Genomic DNA, 22,678 nt, shown 5'->3' with positions numbered 1-22,678 from the left:
CGGGAGAGTCACGTACGACGGTACGCGCTCGCGCTGTGCAAGAGAGGGGTGATCCGCGCGTACACGAGCGTGATTGACACTGCTAAGACATTCCTCCTGGCTCTGATTGGTTGTTTCTGAACGGGAGCGGTGTATTTCTGCAAATGGCAATAGGACCACAGGGAGGAGCCAGAGGAGCTTGACTTTTTCACAGATTATCCGTCTCATATTCTAGTGTCAGGATATAATGACAGTTTTAACAAATATTTGTTTACAAAAGTTATTGGAGCTTTAAGCTTAGCTTAAATGTGTGATATTAATAAACAGTGCTCATAAACGGCTGTTGAAAATCTCACTAGAAACGAGTAGAAGCTCCAACCGGGAAACAGTTGTTTCTATAGAAATTATTAGGCATTACGTGTAAGGTCCATATGGCTCTATGTTGATCACTTGAATTCACCACATTGACCGACAGAAAGCTTGAAGAGACTTCTGTGTGAGCTGTGCTTTATACACTGTTGACTGTACAATAGACCTTTTTGTCAAACAAATGTCACTAAAATTTCAAAAAAATGCAACATAACATGCAATCATGAATGAAATATTCATAAGGGACTTTTGAGGTAATTCACGAGTCAGAAAAGTAAAAAGGTGCAGCAGCGTTTTTTCGTTTTTTCCTATTTTCTGGTAGATGGTCCTGGCACTTGATTTTCAGGTAAGAGGTTTTCATTCCTGTTCAAACTTGTATTTCAACATGATATGCTGATCCCTGCAAAGGAGATAATTTTGACATTTTAAATTGTTGACAGACCTGTACGCAAGGTAACAGCCACATTTGTTATGAGGTCGAACCAGCGAAAACACAGGATTAAAGTCTTAAAGTCTGCGGTGAACATTAAGCTTTTAATGTTGTTTGTATATGTGGTGTTTTTATTATCTTTTAAGAGAAACCATGTGTAAATTCATGAGTCGACACAATTGCTGAGTATTTTCTCCTTAAAACTGCAGTGAACCAAAGACAGTCTCAAAAACACGGTTTGAAATCGCTGGTGTTTCTGACATCATAAACTACCTTGTAACCAATCAGATCAACGTGTGATTGTCAACGAGTGGATCTCTGAGTGCTGTGAGTGAGTGGAGGCGGGGCTCATTTGCATATGCATAGACCCGCGAATAGGCTACTAAATGAGGCAATGGTGTCGATTTACATGATACAAGATGTTTTAGGCATGAAGACATTTTTTTAAAATAAAAACGTTTATTTTGGTGATCAAAGATGAGTTTTAAGGGATAAAATTTTTGACTGCAGGGGGACTTTAAAGCATGTTCAAAACACCACAGACAAACAACATTAAAAGCTTGATTTTCACCACAGGGGGACATTAAGGTCACCATAAGGTTTGGATTAAGATTATTTTTCTTACCCCATTGGCAGATCATTTTTCTTTTTTTAAGCAACAACTCACTTAATTTTGTTAATTCCCCCAGAAAACAAGACAAAATATCTAATGGTATTTTACATTTCTGGCAAATGCATCTTGTTTTTTGTTTTGTTTTTAGATATTTGGTCTGGAAACAAAAACAAAAATACTAAGTAAGAAAAGCATTTTTGCAGTGAATGTTCCAGTTATAGACCCATTACACTTTTGTAGGTTCTGGGAAAGGTCTTCACTCATTTACTGTTAGCAAGGATTTAACCGTGTCTCAGCGCTTTTATTTTATTTTAAAATAAAATAAAAAATAAGTGAGTTTTTGCTTAAAACAAGCAACATTATCTGCCAATGGGGTAAGAAAAAAATCTTAGTTTAAATGGAAAACAATTAAAAAAAAATTCAAATGGAAAAACAATTTTTTTTTTCCATTTATCAGGTAACAAGATATTTGGACTGAAACAAGACAAAAATACTAAGTAAGAAAAGCATTTTATTGCAGTGTAATACATTTCACTGAGTTACAACCCTATTTCCAGAAAAGTTGGGACATTTTGTAAAGTGCAATACAATTAAGAATCTAAGATTTGTTCATTCTCTTTAACCTTTATTTAACTGACAAAAGTACAAAGATGTTTTCAAACAATGTTTTCACTGACCAAATGAATTGTATTTTGTAAAGATAAACCAATTTTGATTATGATGGCTGCAACACACTACAAAAAAGTTGAGACGGGGCAAAATAACAGTTAAACGATTATAGAAGTTAAACTGTTTTGAAACCAACTAACCCTGTGCCAAATATCATGAGATAATTATCAAACATTTAAAAATCACATTTGTCAATGCAAGATTGCAAACAACTTTCACCATCTACCATACATAATATTGTGAAAAGATTCAGGGAATCCAGAGAAATCTCAGTCAGTGTTGGACAAGGCAGGAGTGAATGCGAGTAACCTTTGACCCCTCAGACACATTGCATGAGAAACCATCATGCTGCTGTGTTAAAAACAGTCACATCAGGAGTACTTTGGAAAACCGTTTTCACGTAACACAGTCTGACTCTGCATCAAGAAATGCCACTGCAATCTCTGTTACTGAAAGAGAAAGCTATAGTCAAGTCACATTTATTTATATAGCGCTTTTTACAATACAGATTGTTTCAAAGCAGCTTTACCGAGATAACAGGAAAATAAAGCGACAAAGTTTGTTTTCAGAAGAGACAGTCCAGCTTAAATGAGCGTTGTGTACCATTTTATCATGGATTCAAAATTCTCACACACACACACACACAAACCCGGCCCCTAAACCTACCCATCACACACACACACACAAACACTAACACAGACACACACACTCACACACACAACCCTCAACCTACCCATAACACACGCACACAAACACACACACACTCACACAACCCTCAACCTACCCATCACACACACACACGCTCAGTAACCCGGGCCCTAAACCTACCAATCACACACACACACACACACACACACACACACACACACACACACACACACACACACACACACACACACACACACACACACACACACACACACACACACACACTAACCTGACCCTAAACTTACCCATCACACACACACACACACACTAACCTGACCCTGACCATAGTATACAATAGTACATAGTGTTTAATTTGTCGTTTAATGAGATCTAATAAATGTTGTTAGTGGCGAGCATTTTCACGTGAATAAATACTTAGATCTGACTATTATCCCCATGTACTTTAATGGTCCAGTGTCAGAACGTTTGCCAAGCGTGTCAGAGGTTCTGGGTTCTAAACCGCACTAAGTAGTATAGTTTTTTTTTTTCTTCATCAAAACCGATTGTTTATTAGTGGTTGTATATCAAGCAGGGACAAGTTTTTTTGTGTATTATGTTTTGTGATTTCACTGTAACAAAAAGAAAGTCGCTCCGCAACGGATTGAAGCGTGCGTCTGTGAAGACTGTGCGCGAGTCACAACAGAACACTGTATCCGCGCCACTGATAGCAGCGGCAACGAGCACTTTGGTCACTTGATTTCAAAAATAACATTTCAGATCGCCTCTTATTTAACAAACGAACGAAATGAATGCTCTACTAGAGTTAACTGGAGATGTTTTATTTATTTGTATTGGTACATCCGTGCCGCAAAACATTTAAAAAGTGGTGGGGACACAATTAACCCTGGCAAAAAGTTGCGGGGACATGGCCCCCAAATTACGCCGATGATACCAGATATGTACAGTTGATTGTTTCCCTTTATTTCACCAACTTTTAAATCCGATTAGTATTAACGACGATACATAATTGTATCTTTTTTGCCATATTTTTGATATGATATCTTGATTTCATATGCTTCAATGAGTCACATTCAATTATCTTTGAATTGAATTTTGTAATGTTAATGGTCAAATCACGAATAATGTAGTCATATTTATTAATCTTACCCCATTTTGGTATCTGCAAGCTATTAATCATTGTTTAAGCATTAATAAACAGTTAATTCATAATTTATAAAGCATTAGACATTAATAAAATTTTATAAATACAGCTATAAATGCTTTATTCTTGATTTATAAGCATATCTATAATGCGTTTAATAATTGTATTTTCATACGTTGTTAATGATCAATTTATAATTTTTAAATGAAGTATTGCATTATTTACAAACGAATTGTGCTCTCCAGCACCTGGCTTTTTCAAATGCGTGTTGCATCTACGGTAGCTGTTATGTAACAAAAAGCTATGACAGGATGTCTTCTAATAGCACTTCGTCGAGATTTCCTTCAGGTGAACAGGTTTATTTCAAACAAACTGCAACTTGACACAACGAACAAACGAATGTTACAGTATGAATAATAACAGTGCAATGCAGCCTTTTAAACTTGCCAGGGGCAGTGACAAGCGCCTCTCACTGCTCTGCTCCTCCGTTTCTGCTGCTTTCAGTCACATGACGCTGGCTCTGAACGAAAACGCATTGTGGAAACGCGTTGGCCTAGTACTTTTTGACCCTCTCTGCTATTATAGTTTTTCAAGATGGCGGAACTACATGGAAGCCTCCGTGGACCTACCCATCCCATGTACATAAAGATAATAAATTCTTCATTTACGAGGATAAGTCAGATAATTGGCAGAGGTATTTGTACACCATTGAGGACATATTTATGAATAAAAATATTGATTTTAGATAATAAAATACCTAAAAAACTATACATTGTCCCTTTAAGGTCAATTCTGTCCTTCCAGATGCCTCAGTCTAATAAAGAGAGGCAGAGACGGTTCAGAGCCAGGATAAACGCAGATGCAGAAGCTAGGGCTGAGTATCTTGGAAAAAAGCGCAAGGTATTATACTGATGACTCGGTGGAATAATAATGTGTCAGTAACAAGCAAGCTTGAAATATTAATTTTAAAAAAATTATACCGGGGATGGTTTTCATGGTAATCCTGAAAAATATTGCAGAATGTCCTTCCATCTAACAGTATGTCATTTCGGCTAACAATGAAATAAGAAATTAATTTAACCCGTATTGGTGTGTTAGATTACACAATTCAGATTTTGTTTTTGAGTTAAGGATAAAACAAGCCTTATTTACTTTATTGGAAAACATTTTTAAACATTTCCCAGCTTTTGTTAAAATTTGGTTCTGAATTTTGAGTTATCAGCAGCCAAAAATCCAGTAGCACTGGATTATCCACCGATAAATTTAATTGAACTGAATAGATAGGTCTGGCCTTGGTGTCCTGCATTTGAATGTTCATAGTTTAATGCCCAAATTAGATCAAGTAAAAATCTGGGCCAAGATGACCAAAACTGACATTTTGGTCTTGTCTGAGACCTGGGTCAAAAAATCTATTGCAGATTATGATGTTGCTATAGAGGGATACAATGTTTTTTCGTTCTGATCGGAAAAGTAAGGGAGGAGGTGTTGCGATCTATATAAAATCACAATTCCATGCAACTGTTATAAAGTCATTGTCCATTCCAAAACAGTTTGAGCTTTCAGCTTTTGATTGACACTATGGAAATGATTGTCATCTGAATATTGTTGGCTGTTATAGACCACCCTCAGCTGTAAATGACACTCTCACCTCACTGTCATAAGTGTTAGCTGAGTTGCAAAAAAATAACTCTTACTGCTGGGGGATTTAAATTGGGATTGATTGTCAGTGTTGATCAGTGTCAAACCAGTTTAAGGAATTTTGTGATTCAGTGAATATAGCTCAAATCATAAATACACCCACAAGACCTAATCTTAAGAACCCAAGCAGATCCACTCTAATTGTTGTTAACCTAACAAATAAACCCCATAAACTCACCCACATAGGAATTTTTCCACACAATGACAGTGATCACTGTGCTGTAGCAGCTATACGAAATTCTAAGATTCTAAAAGTAAAACCTAGAATTATAAAAAAAAAAATGTGTTTTAAGAAGTTTGATACTCAAGGTTTTTTGCATGATTTGTTTGCATGTGATTGGGATAAACTTGTTTTAATACCTGATGTGAACTCTGCATGGCAGTATTTCCATACATTATTTTAAAGGTCATGAATAAGCATGCACCTATCAAGAAATTTAGAGTGAAGGGCCACGATAATCCTTGGTTCACTGATGAACTGTCTGAGCTTTTTCGTGAAAGGAATTCAGCTTGGGCCTGAGCTAGAAAAACTGGCCAAGAAAAGGACTGGGTGGCTTTTAGAGCCCTGAGAATGAAATTAATGAAACAAGAAGAAATCTAAATAACCTAACTAAGTTTTGGAAAACCATCAAGTCGTTGTCCCCCACTCAATCATCTAATTGTTTCCCGAACCAATTAACTAGTGTTGGGTCCGAGTCCACCTTTGTCGAGTCCGAGTCAAGTCCAAGTCCTTAACAATAGAGTCCGAGTCCAAGTCCGAGTCCAAAGAGGGCCAAGTCGGACTTGAGTCCGAGTCCTTAACATCCGAGTCCAAGTCGAGTCCAGCCAAGTCCAAAAAGATTTAAATGATTTGAAATTGACCTTTTACAAAGACCCGCCCCTCTTAGTTACTGTTGCTACGTCCGACAAGCCGTTCCTCTCTCACTCCAAATGTTCTCACACGGTGAAAAATATATTGCGGAGCAAAGAGGACACTGAATATGCGCCAACATACAAGTCAGAGCAGCCTACGTTTTGGGATGAAATAAAGTCTCATCTTTTACATTTTTATAATTATTATGAAATTCAAACAAAAATCCTGTTTTGTGGTGCTTTAATGTCTAGGCCTCAGTTCAAGCAGCACATGAACTGATAATCTCTTCTAGTTATAGCACAAATTAAACATGAATGAAAATCAGAACTGCAAAAAGATATCAATACACACCATTTTTAAAGTTCAAGTCCACTGACTTTAATCTACTAACTGATTTGGTTTGTTTGTCGGACAAAAATGGCGGTATCTGCATTATGATTGGTCAGATCGCCTGTCAATAAAATTCCGGCGAAAGGTCTCAACACTGAGCTCTTAAATTAATATTTTAAACCTTAAAACATGATTGCAATGTATAGTCAAAGTCATATGTTTACCTATTGTAGGCCTGCATCTTTCAGAATCTGCAAGGTAATGCTCAAGAATGCCAAACGATGCATTAAGAGCCAGGGGTAAACTTTTGAGCAAATGTTGATGTTTAAAGGTTTCTTTTTTTTTTTTTACATGCTAATATATTTTTTAGCCTCTGAAGGGCAGGACTAAATTAATATAATTTTTCAACAAAATAAGGACAATTTACATCCAGTTTCATCCTTAATGGACTTCTTGAGCATCACTAAGTGTTTGCAGGGTTTGTGATAGTTGTGTTTGAGTCCCTCAGTTGTCACCAGTGCGAAAAGATGGATCTCACAATCATAGTCACTGCTAGTAAGGAGTCAAATATGCAGAAGCTGCTGGAAAAGCATGTATTTTGTGTTTGTGTTTTGTCTTGTGGACTAGGCTATTAAACATCTGTTATGTGAAAAAGCTTTTTCAGTGCAGTACTAAATAGAAACAATGTTTTTATGATCCTTTTTATTAATAAATAAATATAAATTCCATTTTGGAGATTTTGAAAGGTGTGTGTAAACTTATGACTAAAGTGTAAATGTAACAAAAATCATTAAATTATTGCTGTGAAAATGTTGCTATGGTTCTCACATTCTCATGTTGCTATGGTTACTATGTCAATCATCGCAAATTCAAGACTCACAGGACTAAAATTTAGCGGATTCACTCCCACATTTAAATGCATTTATCACTCTTTATAATTTACAGTGTGAACGTAACCGCTGGTCCTCTAGAAGCACGAAAAACAAAACTATTATTTAGATTGTCGATAGCGCTTCCTTTAAGGTGCGTTCACACCGCCGCCGACTTGAGCTTCCAAAGCGGCCGGAAGTCATTCATTTTCAATGGAAGCTGGCTTCTCTCAGCTGCAAGGAGCGTCAAATCCCTCGGCGTCGCGTTTTGGGCGTTTTGAGCGTCAATCAGAAAGTTGAAAGAAGCTCAACTTTATGGTAATTAGCTATGACGCGGTTCAGCGGCAAGCAGCGGCAAAACGCCAGAAACCAATCAGAATAAAGACGTCCTTCACTCTGGCTGATTCCGGAGAAACATACGATGTGAACTTTCGTTCCTACCAAAACATTAGTTCCGAGAAAATGGAGGAGAAGCTGATAATCGCTGTTGCTGGGTTTCCTAACATATATGATATGACGTTGTTTGCTTACAGGGACCAGTTACAAAAGAACGAGGCATGGGAATGCAATTCATTTGCTCACGGTGACAAAGATTTGACCAATTGCACTAATGCAAATAATAGCCTAATGCAAATAATAATAATAATAATAATAGCTAATTATTATTTTTTTCCCCGACCAAAAGTGACCAAAACAGTTATAAAAATGCTGTCATTATAAAAGGTTTCTTCAATGTATTGCTTGATTGCTTGTTTTTTTTCTGTTTATTACATTTCATGTTGTGACACTTCTCTTCTCCCTGCTACGTCAGAGCGTCCAAAGCGTCAACGAGCTTCCCCGTGCTTTTTGACAAGCGTCCTTGACAGAGCGGCCAGAGCTTCTTTGACGCTCAAGTCGGCGGCGGTGTGAACGCACGGTAAGCCATCACTTACCGCGTTCTGCACTCTCCCTAAAACTCTCGTCATAAACACTGAAGTGTCCACACTGCACAGTGAATCTCTCATTTATATCGCGTCAAGACTTTGTTTATGAGGGGATTTGCGAAAGAATAAAGCTTGTGCTGATTCTGAACATACAATTTAAGCGAAATCTCCGCATGTTGACTCTAAAATGCCTCTGATTTGCCACTATGTTCGTGCGCTTAATATACATGTCTGTGATGGGCTAATGCTCAACGAGAAACAACACAAGTAGTATGGTTTCGTTTTTGAATAATATTGTGTCCTCTAGTGCCCGGACTCGACTGGACTCGGACATTTTTCCGAGTCTAAAATGTCCGAGTCCGTGTCAAGCCGAGTACAAATTCATCCGAGTGCGTGACAAGTCCGAGTTCATTCAAAATTGGACTCGAGTCTGAGTACCCCAACTCAATAGAGGTAATGCATTATCGTCACTTTCCCGCCGGAACACGCCCCCCTCAGCCGGACTGAGTGGCAGAAGAGCTGCTGCGTGACTGGATTTAATAGGGGAAACTGCGAAAACGCAAGTAAAACAAACGATTATCAGTTTAAACTAAAGATTGGACTCAATATAGTGTTCCTTACAACTTACTAAAGATCCAGTGATCCATGGATATTAACATGCAGCCATGCCCGGATTAACATAGTTTTGTGCCCTAGGGTGACCACAGTTTAAGTGCCCCCCTCCTCACACTTAATGTGTGAACAATTGAAATTCAGTATTTCTATGAAGACAATTAGATGTGCATGAACTTACAGCTAAAGTAAAGGCTGCCCACATATACTGCAGGGAATTCAATAAATCCGTGACAAGAATAGCGCGCGTAGACGTCTGTGGGATGGAGACGGAGACAAATCACAACCTGCTATGTGTGTCTGAGCAATGAGCGATCTATCGACTATCGTTTTCGTTACCTAGCAGCGAATGCAAACAAAATGAAAGTGAAACGAAAATACGCAACTCATATAGGCCTATGATTAGGACCGTGGAGCAGCAGCAGCGCCCGAACTACTGACAGTAAAATAAAGCCCAGAACTTGCCAGTCGCGGGCCGATCTCGCTCACGATCCAGTTAAGAAATCAGTTGAGATCCAGATAAGAAATCAATTGAATTCGCCTCAGAATTTTAACATCATTCATCACTACGAGATCCACCGAGAAACATTCCGATTCCGCGCAGAGTTCTGTTATAATTTATAACAGAACTCTGCGCGGAATCGGACTGTTTATAACTTATAAACCATAGATATCAGATCAAACAGCGCTGACGTGGAAACCAGGAGAAACACTTCGCTGCATATGTTAGCTTCAGGGCCTGTGCTAGTTAACATTACTTCTGCTCCTGCCGCCGGTTTCTGAATAAAAAAGCTCGCGATTGCGGGTTATGAATAGTGGCAATGTGCCGTGATTGTTTTTCTTTTTTAAGTTTTCTCTTAGCGCAACCGCTTAACTGACGCCTGTCCGTTTTGAATTAGTCTGATTGACTAATTGGGCGGCAGTGTGTCACTGTGGAATGGACCAAGATCGGGGGAGGGGTAGGGGGGCACTTACCAAATCGCAAATTATATTTCTTTATTTTTAAATGCATAAATGTATGTATTAAATATATATGTATCAAATATATAACTATATAATGAATACATATACATTTATAAAATATGACAAATATATTAAAGGTATAGTATTTGTTTTAATGATTTGGTGCCCCCCATTGGCTGGTGCCCCTGGGCACTCGCCCAGTGTCACATATGGATAATCCGGCCCTGCATGCAGCCAGGAATCGTGTTTCCTGACATTTATATGTGCCTGATTTCGACACCAGGGTAATACACACAGCAAATTTGCCTGTGAACGCTTTATATAAATACAATATAGGCAGGTCTAAATCCAGGTGATCACTTATATCAATGTCATATATATCATCATATCGTCTAGACTTAAAACTTGTATAGTTTTTTGTCAGTGTTTATTTAAAAATATCAAATTATGAATATACAGTGGTAAATATTTGATGAGTTGTCACTGCAATATATAACAATACAATATATAGAGAATGATTTTACCACTAAATTCAGCATATTGACACAAAAATTATAACTGCAAATCCACCTTTCGCTGCCTGGAGTCCAGTTGTTTCTATGAATTGCAGCGATCTATTTGCTTCTCTGTTCTCTAGCTTTTGGTAGTGTAGGATTACAAATTTATTTAAATGTTTAATTTAGATTTCCAATACAATAGTATTTTATATTGAGAAAGTTTAGAAATGATGAGACCAGGAAATCTCTGCAAACGGTAGGGGTTCCCAGCGGGACATTCCTGACTGTCCCATCTCAGTACGAGAAGTCTATGCCTTTCCTACTCTCATGTCTCAGCTCATTTACATGCTTTGTACATCACAATGTAATCCCTCCCCCTTGAAATGTATATAAACTACAATGTAAAAGACTAGATTTAGACTTGACTTGGGTACGAAGCAGACTACAGCAAATAAAGAATCCTGCTTAAATAAGTCTCCTGGTTTTCGCTTCTGAGTTTTTCTACACTGAAGAAGGAAGAAGTTTACAACAGTAGTCTGTAAAAATATACCTCATATTTCTTGTCAAATCTAGTTGTACAGTCAGTCTCAAAGCTCTTTCCCGTTTTAGACGCGTTTTGTGTGTTTTTCCGCAGCATTCACCCTGAAAACCAATGCTGCCGCTCAGTCTTTTTGCCACTTGTGGGTGTAACCGCAGTCACTCCGGCCAACGGTGACGTCACGTGCATTCCCTCTATAAATGAAAGGCGAATAACCGATAGAACCGAGATGGTAAATTGATTTTGTATCAGCTGGATCTATATTCAGTGGATTGTCTGATCAAAGTACTAACGTATGTCACTCAAGGGAAGACTATAGTCCTAGATTCAATTTTGCGATTTATTATGATGTTGAAAAACTGGATATTTGTAAATCTGCAGGGCCTGATGAGATTGAGCCCATATTTTTAAAATTTGCAGCAGAAATGATTGCATGCTATCTTATTATCATGGTTGGCTTGCATTGGCCTCTCTGATGCTGCTATAGGTTGGGTCAGTAGCTACTTAAATAAGAGATGTTAACGAGTACTTAAATGACTACATGTCTGAGAAACTTACTGTTCACTTCAGAGTACCGCATGGCTCTATTTCGGGGCCCTTGCTGTTTAAAGTATATATTAATAACCTCAGTGAAAATGTTATTAATGCAAAAATACACCTTTATGCTGATGATACCATTATCTTGTTCCGCAAAATTACCTGCTGAGACAATTTTAAAACTAAAAAAAGCATTTGAAAATATTCAGCTCAATCTACATGCATTAAATTTAGTTCTGACTGATAAGAAACTAAATACACGTTTTTTACTAGAACACATTACAGGGCAGGCCAATAGAATTAGTGTCAGGGTTCGGTCACTTCTGTCTAGTCTATTTCTTGGTTTTGTGACAGAACCCTGACACTCCTGTTTTGTCTCGTTTTTACTCTGTAAAAAAATGTTTTGTTGACTTAACTTATTATTTTTTGTTATCTTTTTGCATGGGTTTTTTTTAGTTTAACTAACTTATTTGGAAAAGTGTACCTGACAAATTTAGAAAGGTTTACCTGACAAGTTATAAAGTACAATGAACTGATTTAATTTAGTTAAGTAAACTTTGAATTTAAGTTTAGCCAACTACAGTTAAGTTTTCTAAACTACATCCAATAAGTTCAGCAAACTAAAGTGGTGTTTTGAAACCTGCAGCAGTACCAAATAATTAATTACTACTAGAATATTAATTTGTAAAATACACTCACTGATACAATTTACAATAGTAAAGTCACCTTTATTTATATAGCACTTTGTACAATACAGATTGTATCAAAGCAGATTCACAGTGATAACATGAAAATAATACAACAAAGTTTGTTTCTAGAAGAAAATTGCGTCATCGTCCACCTTAACTTAGGCAGATCAATAATATTGTTAAAGCGACAATGTGTAGTTGTTTAGGTATTTTATTATCTAAAATCAATATTTTTATTCATAAATATGTCCTCAATGGTGTACAAATACCTCCGCCAATTATCTGACTTATCCTCGTAAACGAAGAATTTATTATCTTTATATACATGGGATGGGTAGGTCCACGGAGGCTTCCATGTAGTTCCGCCATCTTGAAAAACTATAATAGCAGAGAGGGTCAAAAAGTACTAGGCCAACGCGTTTCCACAATGCGTTTTCGTTCAGAGCCAGCGTCATGTGACTGAAAGCAGCAGAAACGGAGGAGCAGAGCAGAGCAGAGCTTGTCACGGCCCCGGCAAGTTTAAAAGGCTGCATTGCACTGTTATTATTCATACTGTAACATTCGTTTGTTCGTTGTGTCAAGTTGCAGTTTGTTTGAAATAAACCTGTTCACCTGAAGGAAAACTCGACGAAGTGCTATTAGAAGACATCCTGTCATAGCTTTTTGTTACATAACAGCTACCGTAGATGCAACACGCATTTAAAAAAGCGAGGTGCTGGAGAGCACAATTCGTTTGAATGCAAAATACAATTTCACCGCTAGATGGGAGAAACTCCTACACAATGTCCCTTTAAATATTAAATGTTCCCAACTAAGCAAGCCAAAAGCAAAGGCAACTAGTGATGGGCGATACTGCAAATTTCTGTATCGATCCGATACCAAGTAAATACAGGGCCAGTATCGCCGATATCGATACCGATACCGATACTTTTTCATTTTAAAAGCATCCATTTGAACTTGTATGCACTTACAGCAGTGTGTCATGATTTATGAGGTGAATGCATCATTAATATGCTAAATCTGAACACGTTTTCATGACTACTAGGCCTAAATATTTTGTGATCTGTGCTCTCAACTCCCCTTTAATTAGTCAGTGACTTTTACAAAACTACCCAAATTATAGTACTAGCCTACTGTTCAAAAGTTTGGGGTCTGTAAGATTTTTATTTCTCTTAGTAAAAACTTTAATATTACAATTTAACAATTTAACATAGGCTATCTGTTTTCTATGCCATAGTAAACTGTAATTTATTCATGTGATCAAAGCTAAATTTTCGGCATCATTACTCCAGTCATGATGATAATTCATTTTAATATGCTGATTTGCTGCTCAGGAAACATTTCTTATTATTATCAATGTTGAAAACAGTTTCATATTTTGTTGGAAACTATGATACATTTTATGCAGAATTATTTGATGAACAAAGTTGAAAGAACAGCATTTATATGAAGTAGATTTTTTTTTACAGTGTAAAACCCTTGACTGTCACTTTTGATCAATTTAATGTATCGATCCTTGTTGAATAAAAATATTAATTTCATTAAAAAGATCTTACTGACGTCAACATTTTAAACCATTATGTACAGTTTTGGTTTGTTTATTGCGAAATAACTCCCGATTGTTTCTCTGTCATCTAAGCAAGGCTTCGTTTCCCAAACGCACTGGGCCTGTGAGCTCAGCAAAGCACCAGCATTGAACGCTCTCTGTGATTGATTGGTTTCGTCTTGTATACAGATGACTAGGAGAAAAGGTTCTATCCTACACAATTACCCGCTAACATTCGCTTATTTTTCCACTTAGAAGCTTATTTTACGCACTGAATTGCATGCTAAATTAATAAAAAATTAATGGTAAAAAAACACACATTTGGATCGATATTTTTGTGTGAGGATCGATCCTTTTCGATACCACGTCAGTATCGAAGTATCGATACTTCAGGATCGATCCGCCCATCACTAAAGGCAACAGTGGCAAGGAACCGAAAAAAACCTTGGGAGAACCCAAGCTCAGTTGGGGGCTAGTTCTCCTCTGGCCAATGAACGAACAGTGTATGATGATGATTCAGGCAGCATTATAGATCAGAAGTCAGATTGGATCAGAACATTTAGAATATTCATCCATTTCCATCTGATTGGAAGTCGGAGTCACGCCGGTACCGAGACAAGTTTGTTGAGGATCAGTGCTTATGGCTGTCATGTCGATGAGGCCTTCACAGGGCTGATGAGGCTGGCACTGGCACAGGGATGCGTTGTGGATTGGTCCCGGTGCAGGTCCACCACCTGATCTGGATACGGCCCGGATCCGGCTGACTTCAGTAAACCTTGGAATAAACAGAAAGACTAACATTAGCGTAAATGCCCTTCTTCTTATGATGTAACGTGTACATCAGGTGTAATATATACAATACACATTTTTTTGCAATAAACTGCAATGAAATTGCAGAAAACAACCTCATGGAAAGGTGTTTTACACCTGTCTCAATGCAGGTCTTGTGGATTAATCTGTTACATAACATTAAACAAGATCAACCCACAGCATTCAATATAGAAAAATCCTTTGTTCCAAAAGAAACCGTTAAAACATTGTTAAACACATTAAAGACCTATGAATTGGCTTAAATGCCATTTTATTATCAACTAAGTTACCAATTATTTATGCTGTCCAGCTTCAACAAATTCATCAATTAAACTAAACACTCTAAAATGCCACTCCAACAACATACCAACAAAAGAAACATCCTGTTCACAACATTCACAAAAAGAAACTCTGAAAAGCATTAAATGTGTTGTTCCAACCCCGTAAGACTTTCGTTCATCTTCGGTACACAAATTAAGATATTTTTGATGAAATCTGAGAGCTGGATCACTCCATAGGCTGCTAGGTAATCGATATCTGCCAGCCCAGAAAAGCTGGTAAAAACATTGTGACAATAGTCCAAGTGACTACAGTGGCTCAACCTTAAGTTTATCAAGCGACGAGTATATTTTTCGTGCAAAAAAAAAAAAAAAAGACTTTTTTTCAACTCTTAATTTTCTTCTCTGTGGGCCTCTGAATGAGTTCACGAGAGCACCACGAGAACTGAGAAGATGCCTCTTGCAATCATTTGATAGGAAAGTGTGAAAGGTAAGCCATTAATTTTTTGGCACTGGTAAGGCACTTTTACGTTTTCTCATTGGTTTCTCACGATTCGGACATCTAGGAAATGCACACTTTAGAGTTTAGACCATTTTAAACACTATATTGAGACCCATCTGCGTCATCTTCTCAGTTCTCAGTGAGACATGCATCATTGCGCTCTCGTGAACTCACATCAGAGGCCCAGACGGAAGAAAATTAAGAGTTGAATAAAGTTATTTTTGTTTGTTTTTTGCACACAAAAAGTATTCTCGTTGTTTGATAAACTTAAGGTTGAGCCACTGTAGTCACTTGGACTATTTTAAAAATGTTTGTACTAACTTTTCTGGACCGGCAGAATGAAATTGCCTAGAAACCTATGAAAGAGTGAGACAGCTCTCAGATTTAATAAAAAAATATCTTAATTTGTGTTCCGAAGATAAATGAAAGTCTTATAGGGTTGGAACAACATGTGGGTGAGTAATTACAGAATTATTTTACAATAAATGATTAATGCATGACAGAATTTTTATTTTTGGGTGAACTAACCCTTTAATATTTTTGATTTCAAATGACTAAAACTTCAGACAACAGGTTTATAAACGATTCATATGATGAATTTAGGAAGATGGTTGAAATGTGTTCTCAAATTACAAGTGATATTTAAACACGCATCACTGAAACATGCAGTGCGTCAATCACAGCCATTTCCAATATTAATAAAAACAGTCACATTTAAAAGTACATATACAATAAGTTACCTATTTTACCCACATCAATTCAAATTGATAGTTAATTTTAAGAATTCCCAAAGATTGCAGCGAAAACTCACCTGTATCTGGTGTTCTGCAACTGAGATGTAGTGACTGAGGTAAAAAATCCGGTTGGTGAACAAGCTTTGAGTCAACTTGGACCCTGTGAGTCAACAGGAGGAAATACAATGAGCGAATCTTCTTGTGCAAAACACTCGGATTCGAAATACACTCAATCTTAATTCACCCTATTATCAAGATTTATTAAAACATGAACATATGCGCGACGACATGGCGCAACATCCAAACTCCGAATAGTAATAATGAAAACATTCAAACCACAGACGTATTAATTCAATTAATTGTATCATATCGATTCAATTTGACATTTAATTTTTTAATTCAAAGATTGTGGTCAAAACGTACCTATATCCGGTGCTTTGCAAATGAGTTGAATTTAAGTGGCTGAGGTAACATTAACAAAAGTCCGGTTGGTAAACAAGCTTTTAGTCAAAGGACTTGACTGAACCTTTGAGTCAACACGAGGAAGTACAATGAGCGAATCTTCTATGTGCAGAAATACACTCAATAATATTACATTCGTGACAACATCGTGAGTAATTCACCCTATTAGAAATATTTCTTAAAACATGAACAAAAGCGCAACGAAATGGCGCGAGGCCTAACTTACGAGTAATAGGCCTAATATTACACTGAATAGTAATGAAAAAAACCGTGACATTTCAAACCACAGACTTGCAATATTTATATGACCCATATCGGTTAATTTGACAGTTACTTTCAAAGATTGTGGTGAAAACGTACCTATATCTGGCGCTCTGCAACTGAGGTAAAAAATCCGGTTTGGTCCGGTTGGTGAACGAGCAGCTTTTAATTAACTTGACTGAAGCTTGAACACAAGGAAGTAAAATCAGCGAATCTTCTGTGCAAAGACACTTTGACTCGAAATGGATACTATAATTCTAAAAATCTGCTTTTACTAGTTGTCATTTGCACTTATAAATTTAATATGATTTATATATATCAGAAATTACGTATTTGTGAACAATATTTACACTGTGACTGTAACAAACATTTAATTGTGTGCTTTACAAATCTTTAATATTCGATAACACAAGACTATAAAACGCTTGAACTAAAAATGTGCATCCACTTTCACAATATAAAATGTCACACTTAATCTTCTGAAGACACGTGTAAGGTCCAACATGGAAAATCATCCGGTTGCTTGCCGAATGTTTCTTTCGAAAATTCTCAGAGAAAAAAAATGATTCACCGAATCATATTGACAGGTTCATTTCCATGAATCGCTTAATCCGCCCATGATGGATTGAATCTAATTCTGACCATGAATTAAAACTGAAACAGCTAGACACATTTTTAGTGTAATTTAATTACATTTATTTAATTAATATGTGCTCATTATTGTAAATAACAGTAGGCTAATGTTTTTAATGTACAAACTAAAATAAAATTGAAGTTTAGGTTTTAATGCAGTCTACCAGACAGCAATATACATATTAAAGGGTTAGTTCACCCAAAAATGAAAATTAAGTCATTAATTACTCACCCCCATGCTGTACCAACCCCGTAAGACCTTCGTTCATCTTCGGAACACAAATGAAGATATTTTTGATTAAATCTGAGAGGTGGATCACTGCTACATAGGCTGCCTAAGGGAATGAAACTTGACGGCCCAGAAAGTCATTAAAGAACATGTTTAAATATTCCATGTGCCTACAGTGGCTCAACTATAAGTTTATCAAGCGACGAGACTACTTTTTTTCCGAAAAAACAACAACATAAATAACGACTTTATTCGACTATTCCTTTTCTTCCTTTGTGGGCCTGAGACGAGAGTTCAAGAGATTTCCACGACGCATGCGCGAGAACTGAGAAGAGGACGTTCTTCTTCTAATACTTCTTGTTCAGTTCTCGCGCATGCGTCGTGGAAATCTCTTGAACTCTCAGATTTAATCAAAAATATCTTCATTTGTGTTCCGAAGATGAACGAAGGTCTTACGGGGTTGGTACAGCATGGGGGTGAGTAATTAATGACTTAATTTTCATTTTTGGGTGAACTAACCCTTTAAGTTTAGTTTACTAAGTTTAGTTTACAAAGTAAATTTACTGTTATTAAAGCATTATAGTACAATTGAAGTAAAACCCGCAGAAAATTTAGTGCAGTTGTTTCAACTTACCTTTATAAGTTAAAATAACAATTATACTTGTTAATTCAACAGAAAATCTAGTGAAGTTGTTAAAACATACATTTTTTAGTTAAAATAACAATTTAAGTTGTTCATTCAACTTTCAGTCTAGTTGAGGACAAGAAAACTTAAAATGTCTTGTTATCTGGACAATCTAGTTATCTCTACTCACAAAAATAAGTTGAAACAACTAAATTGCAAAAAAAAATTTTTACAGTGTACGTGCTTTTATGTCATGTTTTGTCTTGTGTTGTGTTGTGTTGCATGCAGCGTGTGTTTATCACTGCCTGCGTGCTTTCATGTTGTCTTGTTTTGTGTGAACACGTGGCTTATGAGTGTTCTCATTGGCTGCATGTTCATGTCTCGTTTTATGTTATCACATGGCTTGTGATTTGTTTTACTGGCCATGTGCTTGTGTTTTTGTCATGTTTGGTGTGAGCACATTGTTATATATGTTTCCTTGTTTCCATGTGCTCTCCTATCGATTGTCTAACCCTGCCCATCTTGTTCCCCGATTATCGATTCATTTGCCCCACCTACCCTCCCTCGTTACCTCCTTTGTTTGCTCTCCCTATTTATTCTCCCTGTGTTTGCAGTCCTGTGCTGGTTTGTTGTCGAATGTACCCCTTGTGTCAAGTCAAGTCAAGTCAAATCCCCCACAGGGTAGTTATGTTTGCATTCTGTTTTATTTTTATTATTAATAAAAGCCCATTGTTCTGCATTTGAGTCCTCGCTACTTCCACCTACCCGAAACCCTGACAGAATGAACCAGCCAAGGACTCCGCAAACAATGGTTATCTTCCTTTTTCCATCTCCCTGCCCCTCCGCTCATCTGATGGTGGAGAAACATAGCAAGCTCCTTTCTCTTCGGCAAGGGTAGAACAGTGTGAAGGAGCATGCTTGCCAGTTCCTGTATTTAGCTGAGGGGCTCAACATCAGCGATGCAGTGCTAAAAGACATGTTCAACAACAGCCTTAATGAGCCTGTCTGTGCCTGGGAGATGGGAATGCTAGGGATACTGTCATTCTGGCAGTTTGTGGGTTATGTTTACAATCGTGGAGAGGAGGGTGGCCTTCCGCCTCTTGGCCCACCTCCCATTCACCTCACAAACTGCCAAGTCCTCAGTCCTCCGATGACCACACACTAACCTGGCCCTAAACCTACCCATCACACACACACACACACACACACACACACACACACTAACCCGACCCTAAACCTACCCATCACACACTAACACTAACCCGACCCTAAACCTACCCATCACACACACACACAAACCCGGCCCCTAAACCTACCCATCACACACACACACACACACACACACACACACACACACACACACACACTAACCCGACCCTAAACCTACCCATCACACACTAACACTAACACGGCCCTTAAACCTACCCATCACACACACACACAAACCCGGCCCCTAAACCTACCCAGCACACACACCAACTCGGCCCCTAAACCCAACACACACACACACACACACTAAACCTACCCATCACACACTAACACAGCCCTTAAACCTACCCATGATGACACAAAAACCCGGCCCCTAAACCTACCCATCACACACTAACACAGCCCTTAAACCTACCCATGTCACACACACACACAAACCCGGCCCCTAAACCTACCCAGCACACACACCAACTCAGCCCCTAAACCCAACACACACACACACACACACACACACACACACACACTAAACCTACGCATCACACACTAACACAGCCCTTAAACCTACCCATGATGACACAAAAACCCGGCCCTTAAACCTACCCATGTCACACACACACACACAAACCCGGCCCCTAAACCTACCCAGCACACACACCAACTCAGCCCCTAAACCAACCGCACACACTCACACACAGGGCCGCATTAAGAGCTCACTGGGCCCCGGGGCTATGAGTTACTGCAGGGCCCCCCCACCACTTTAGGTCACCAACTACAGAGAGAGAGAAAAAAACCCCACATATATTGTATAAAGTAATCAAATATACAATACATAGTTTTCACTATAAATTCAACAATCATTCTTATTTATTTTACAAAAGTGATTCAGTCAAGGGCAGTAAATTACTTTCCTTCTAATGTATGATTAAAATTATTGACACAAATGGCGACAGCAGCTTTATTAGCAGCTTCTGTCAATTTAAGACCTCAGGGTCGGAACTCAAGTGCGCTGGACAAAAACCGTCTCAAGTTCACCATGGTCTCAAACCTGGCACTTACAAAATGAATTCTCTCCCACTGCTTACTGTGCCTGAGCAGTTTAAAATAATTTGTTTCTAAACCACAATGCTTAAAAACGCGTTTAAATTATAAACTTACATCATGATGGCGCAGCAAAATTTACATATTTCTACCAGATATATTATCGCCAGCCCTTTAGGCGAATATAGAGTTTGATCAAACACAAAAAGCAATATCATACATCCATCAAGTTAATAATCAAACTTACCGAAAATTGGTGGGGTCGATGATGACGCTGTGTCTTTATCTGCTCCAACATGTGCCCGGTGTTCTGACGATTTGTGCTGCCTTCTCAAAAAATGCTACCCAAGCGTGAATCGATCACAGAGAATGTCAATTCATTCTCTATTGTTTCCATAATGGTGTAGATCTCACAATATTATGACATCGTTATTTTATTTAAATCAGGGTAAGTGTATCGGGAGCATATTTTGATATTTTAAATGAACTAGCAATGATCACATTTGATATAACAAGTAAAAATGACATTATTATATGAAATACAATTATAATAAAATTCGAAGTTATGAGTATTGTATACTGTACTGTTTTTATTTTTAAAACGGTATGAAAAGTAACAATTATCATCAAATATTCATCTTTGACCTGTCAAAGTTTCCTACAAGTCTCCACAGCAAGGATCCATAGATTTATGGGCGTGGTAAGCAGAAGAAAAATACGGTGGCCGAGAGGTGCAAAACAAATCACAATTATAAGAACAAAATAACAATTCAGAAAACACAACGACAATTCAGAAAGCAAAATAACAATTCAGAAAACACAATATCAATTCAGAAAACACAATAACAATTCAGAAAACACAATAACAATTCAGAAAACACAACGACATTTCAAAGAAAACGGAAAAGGTAGGTACATTTTGAGAATGGCAAACTTGTCGCTGATTGGACGAGACACCAACACACTGACGTCAGACCCACATCCGTTTACAAACCAATCAATGGGTGTTTCTCAAAACCAAGAATGCAAAGAACGGACTTGTGTTCTTGGGGAGAACGCTCTTGCTAGTTGTTCTTGGAAGAATGAACTTGCAAGGTGACGAGCACACAGAACGCTGCTGACAGTTTGAGACGATGTGTTCTTGCGGGTATCGCGCAATACCCTCATACAGAACTCAAACATTTACGACTCGCCATACATTTTCGTAAAAATGCCAATATCTGAAATCTTCACAGTTGATTTCTCGCATCCAATGTTCTCAGAAGTGAATTGAGTGATGAAATAGCATACGAAATTGTATATTTTAGGCATCAAACGAAATATGCTACAACTCTGCCTCTTTTCGTCAACAATAAAACGAAATATTTTAGAAAACACCACTGCCTCTTTTCATAAAAAAAAAAAAAAAAAAAACTTAAACATATTAGCCTAAATGGCCACACAATTGTGGTTCAGGCAACGTGTACATTAATTATCTTCACTGCATATTTATAACAACATGAAATATTAAAACACAACCCTGCTTCTTTTTTTATTTTATTTTAAAAATATGAAACATTCTTGATTTGTATTGCCATTTGTCAAAGAGAGACAGGGTTGTGTCATTTTGATTTTACATATAGTGAAGAGAATGTTAAAATAAATATAAAAATATATATCTATTTTAAAGTATATAAAATAAAAAAACAACCCTGTCTCTTTTTGTTAAATGTAATTTTTACTGATCAATAATATCCAGTATAAAGGTATAAGAAGCTAACTTACAATGAGAAATTAAGCAAACAATTAGGCTACAAAGTTAAATAGCCTAAATATATAAAGTTATGAAACTTCACTTTGCCCTCAGCCAAAACGATTTGCCATGGAACAAATATAGATTAATGAGTGTGAGACCAAAGATCGACACGACGAATATCCGTCATGTTTAGAGACACCAGAGCCAGCGGCACACGTCAGACGCACTAGCCGAGGC

At 37.5% G+C, this 22,678-nt stretch overlaps 1 protein-coding gene and 1 long non-coding RNA gene across 2 annotated transcripts in view; both read right to left on the bottom strand.

Annotated features, from left to right (window-relative positions):
* Window positions 1-22,678, bottom strand: part of LOC143746613 (uncharacterized) — a 299,149-nt gene that overhangs the window by 65,194 nt on the left and 211,277 nt on the right. The window lies entirely within an intron of this gene.
* LOC143746328 (uncharacterized) lies at window positions 12,398-17,489 on the bottom strand. The gene is made up of 4 exons (XM_077238164.1): window positions 17,442-17,489; window positions 17,072-17,150; window positions 16,327-16,409; window positions 12,398-14,700 (listed from the first exon to the last, which is right to left on the bottom strand). The coding sequence occupies exons 1-4, from the start codon at window positions 17,485-17,487 to the stop codon at window positions 14,573-14,575; spliced, it is 336 nt and encodes a 111-aa protein (XP_077094279.1). The 5' UTR covers window positions 17,488-17,489; the 3' UTR covers window positions 12,398-14,572.

The sequence above is a fragment of the Siphateles boraxobius genome, unplaced genomic scaffold (genome assembly GCF_051911475.1).
Source record: "Siphateles boraxobius isolate OS27281-9 unplaced genomic scaffold, OSU_SipBor_1 22, whole genome shotgun sequence".
Taxonomy (NCBI): Eukaryota; Metazoa; Chordata; class Actinopteri; order Cypriniformes; family Leuciscidae; genus Siphateles; species Siphateles boraxobius.
This window is presented reverse-complemented; position numbering and strand designations above follow the sequence as displayed.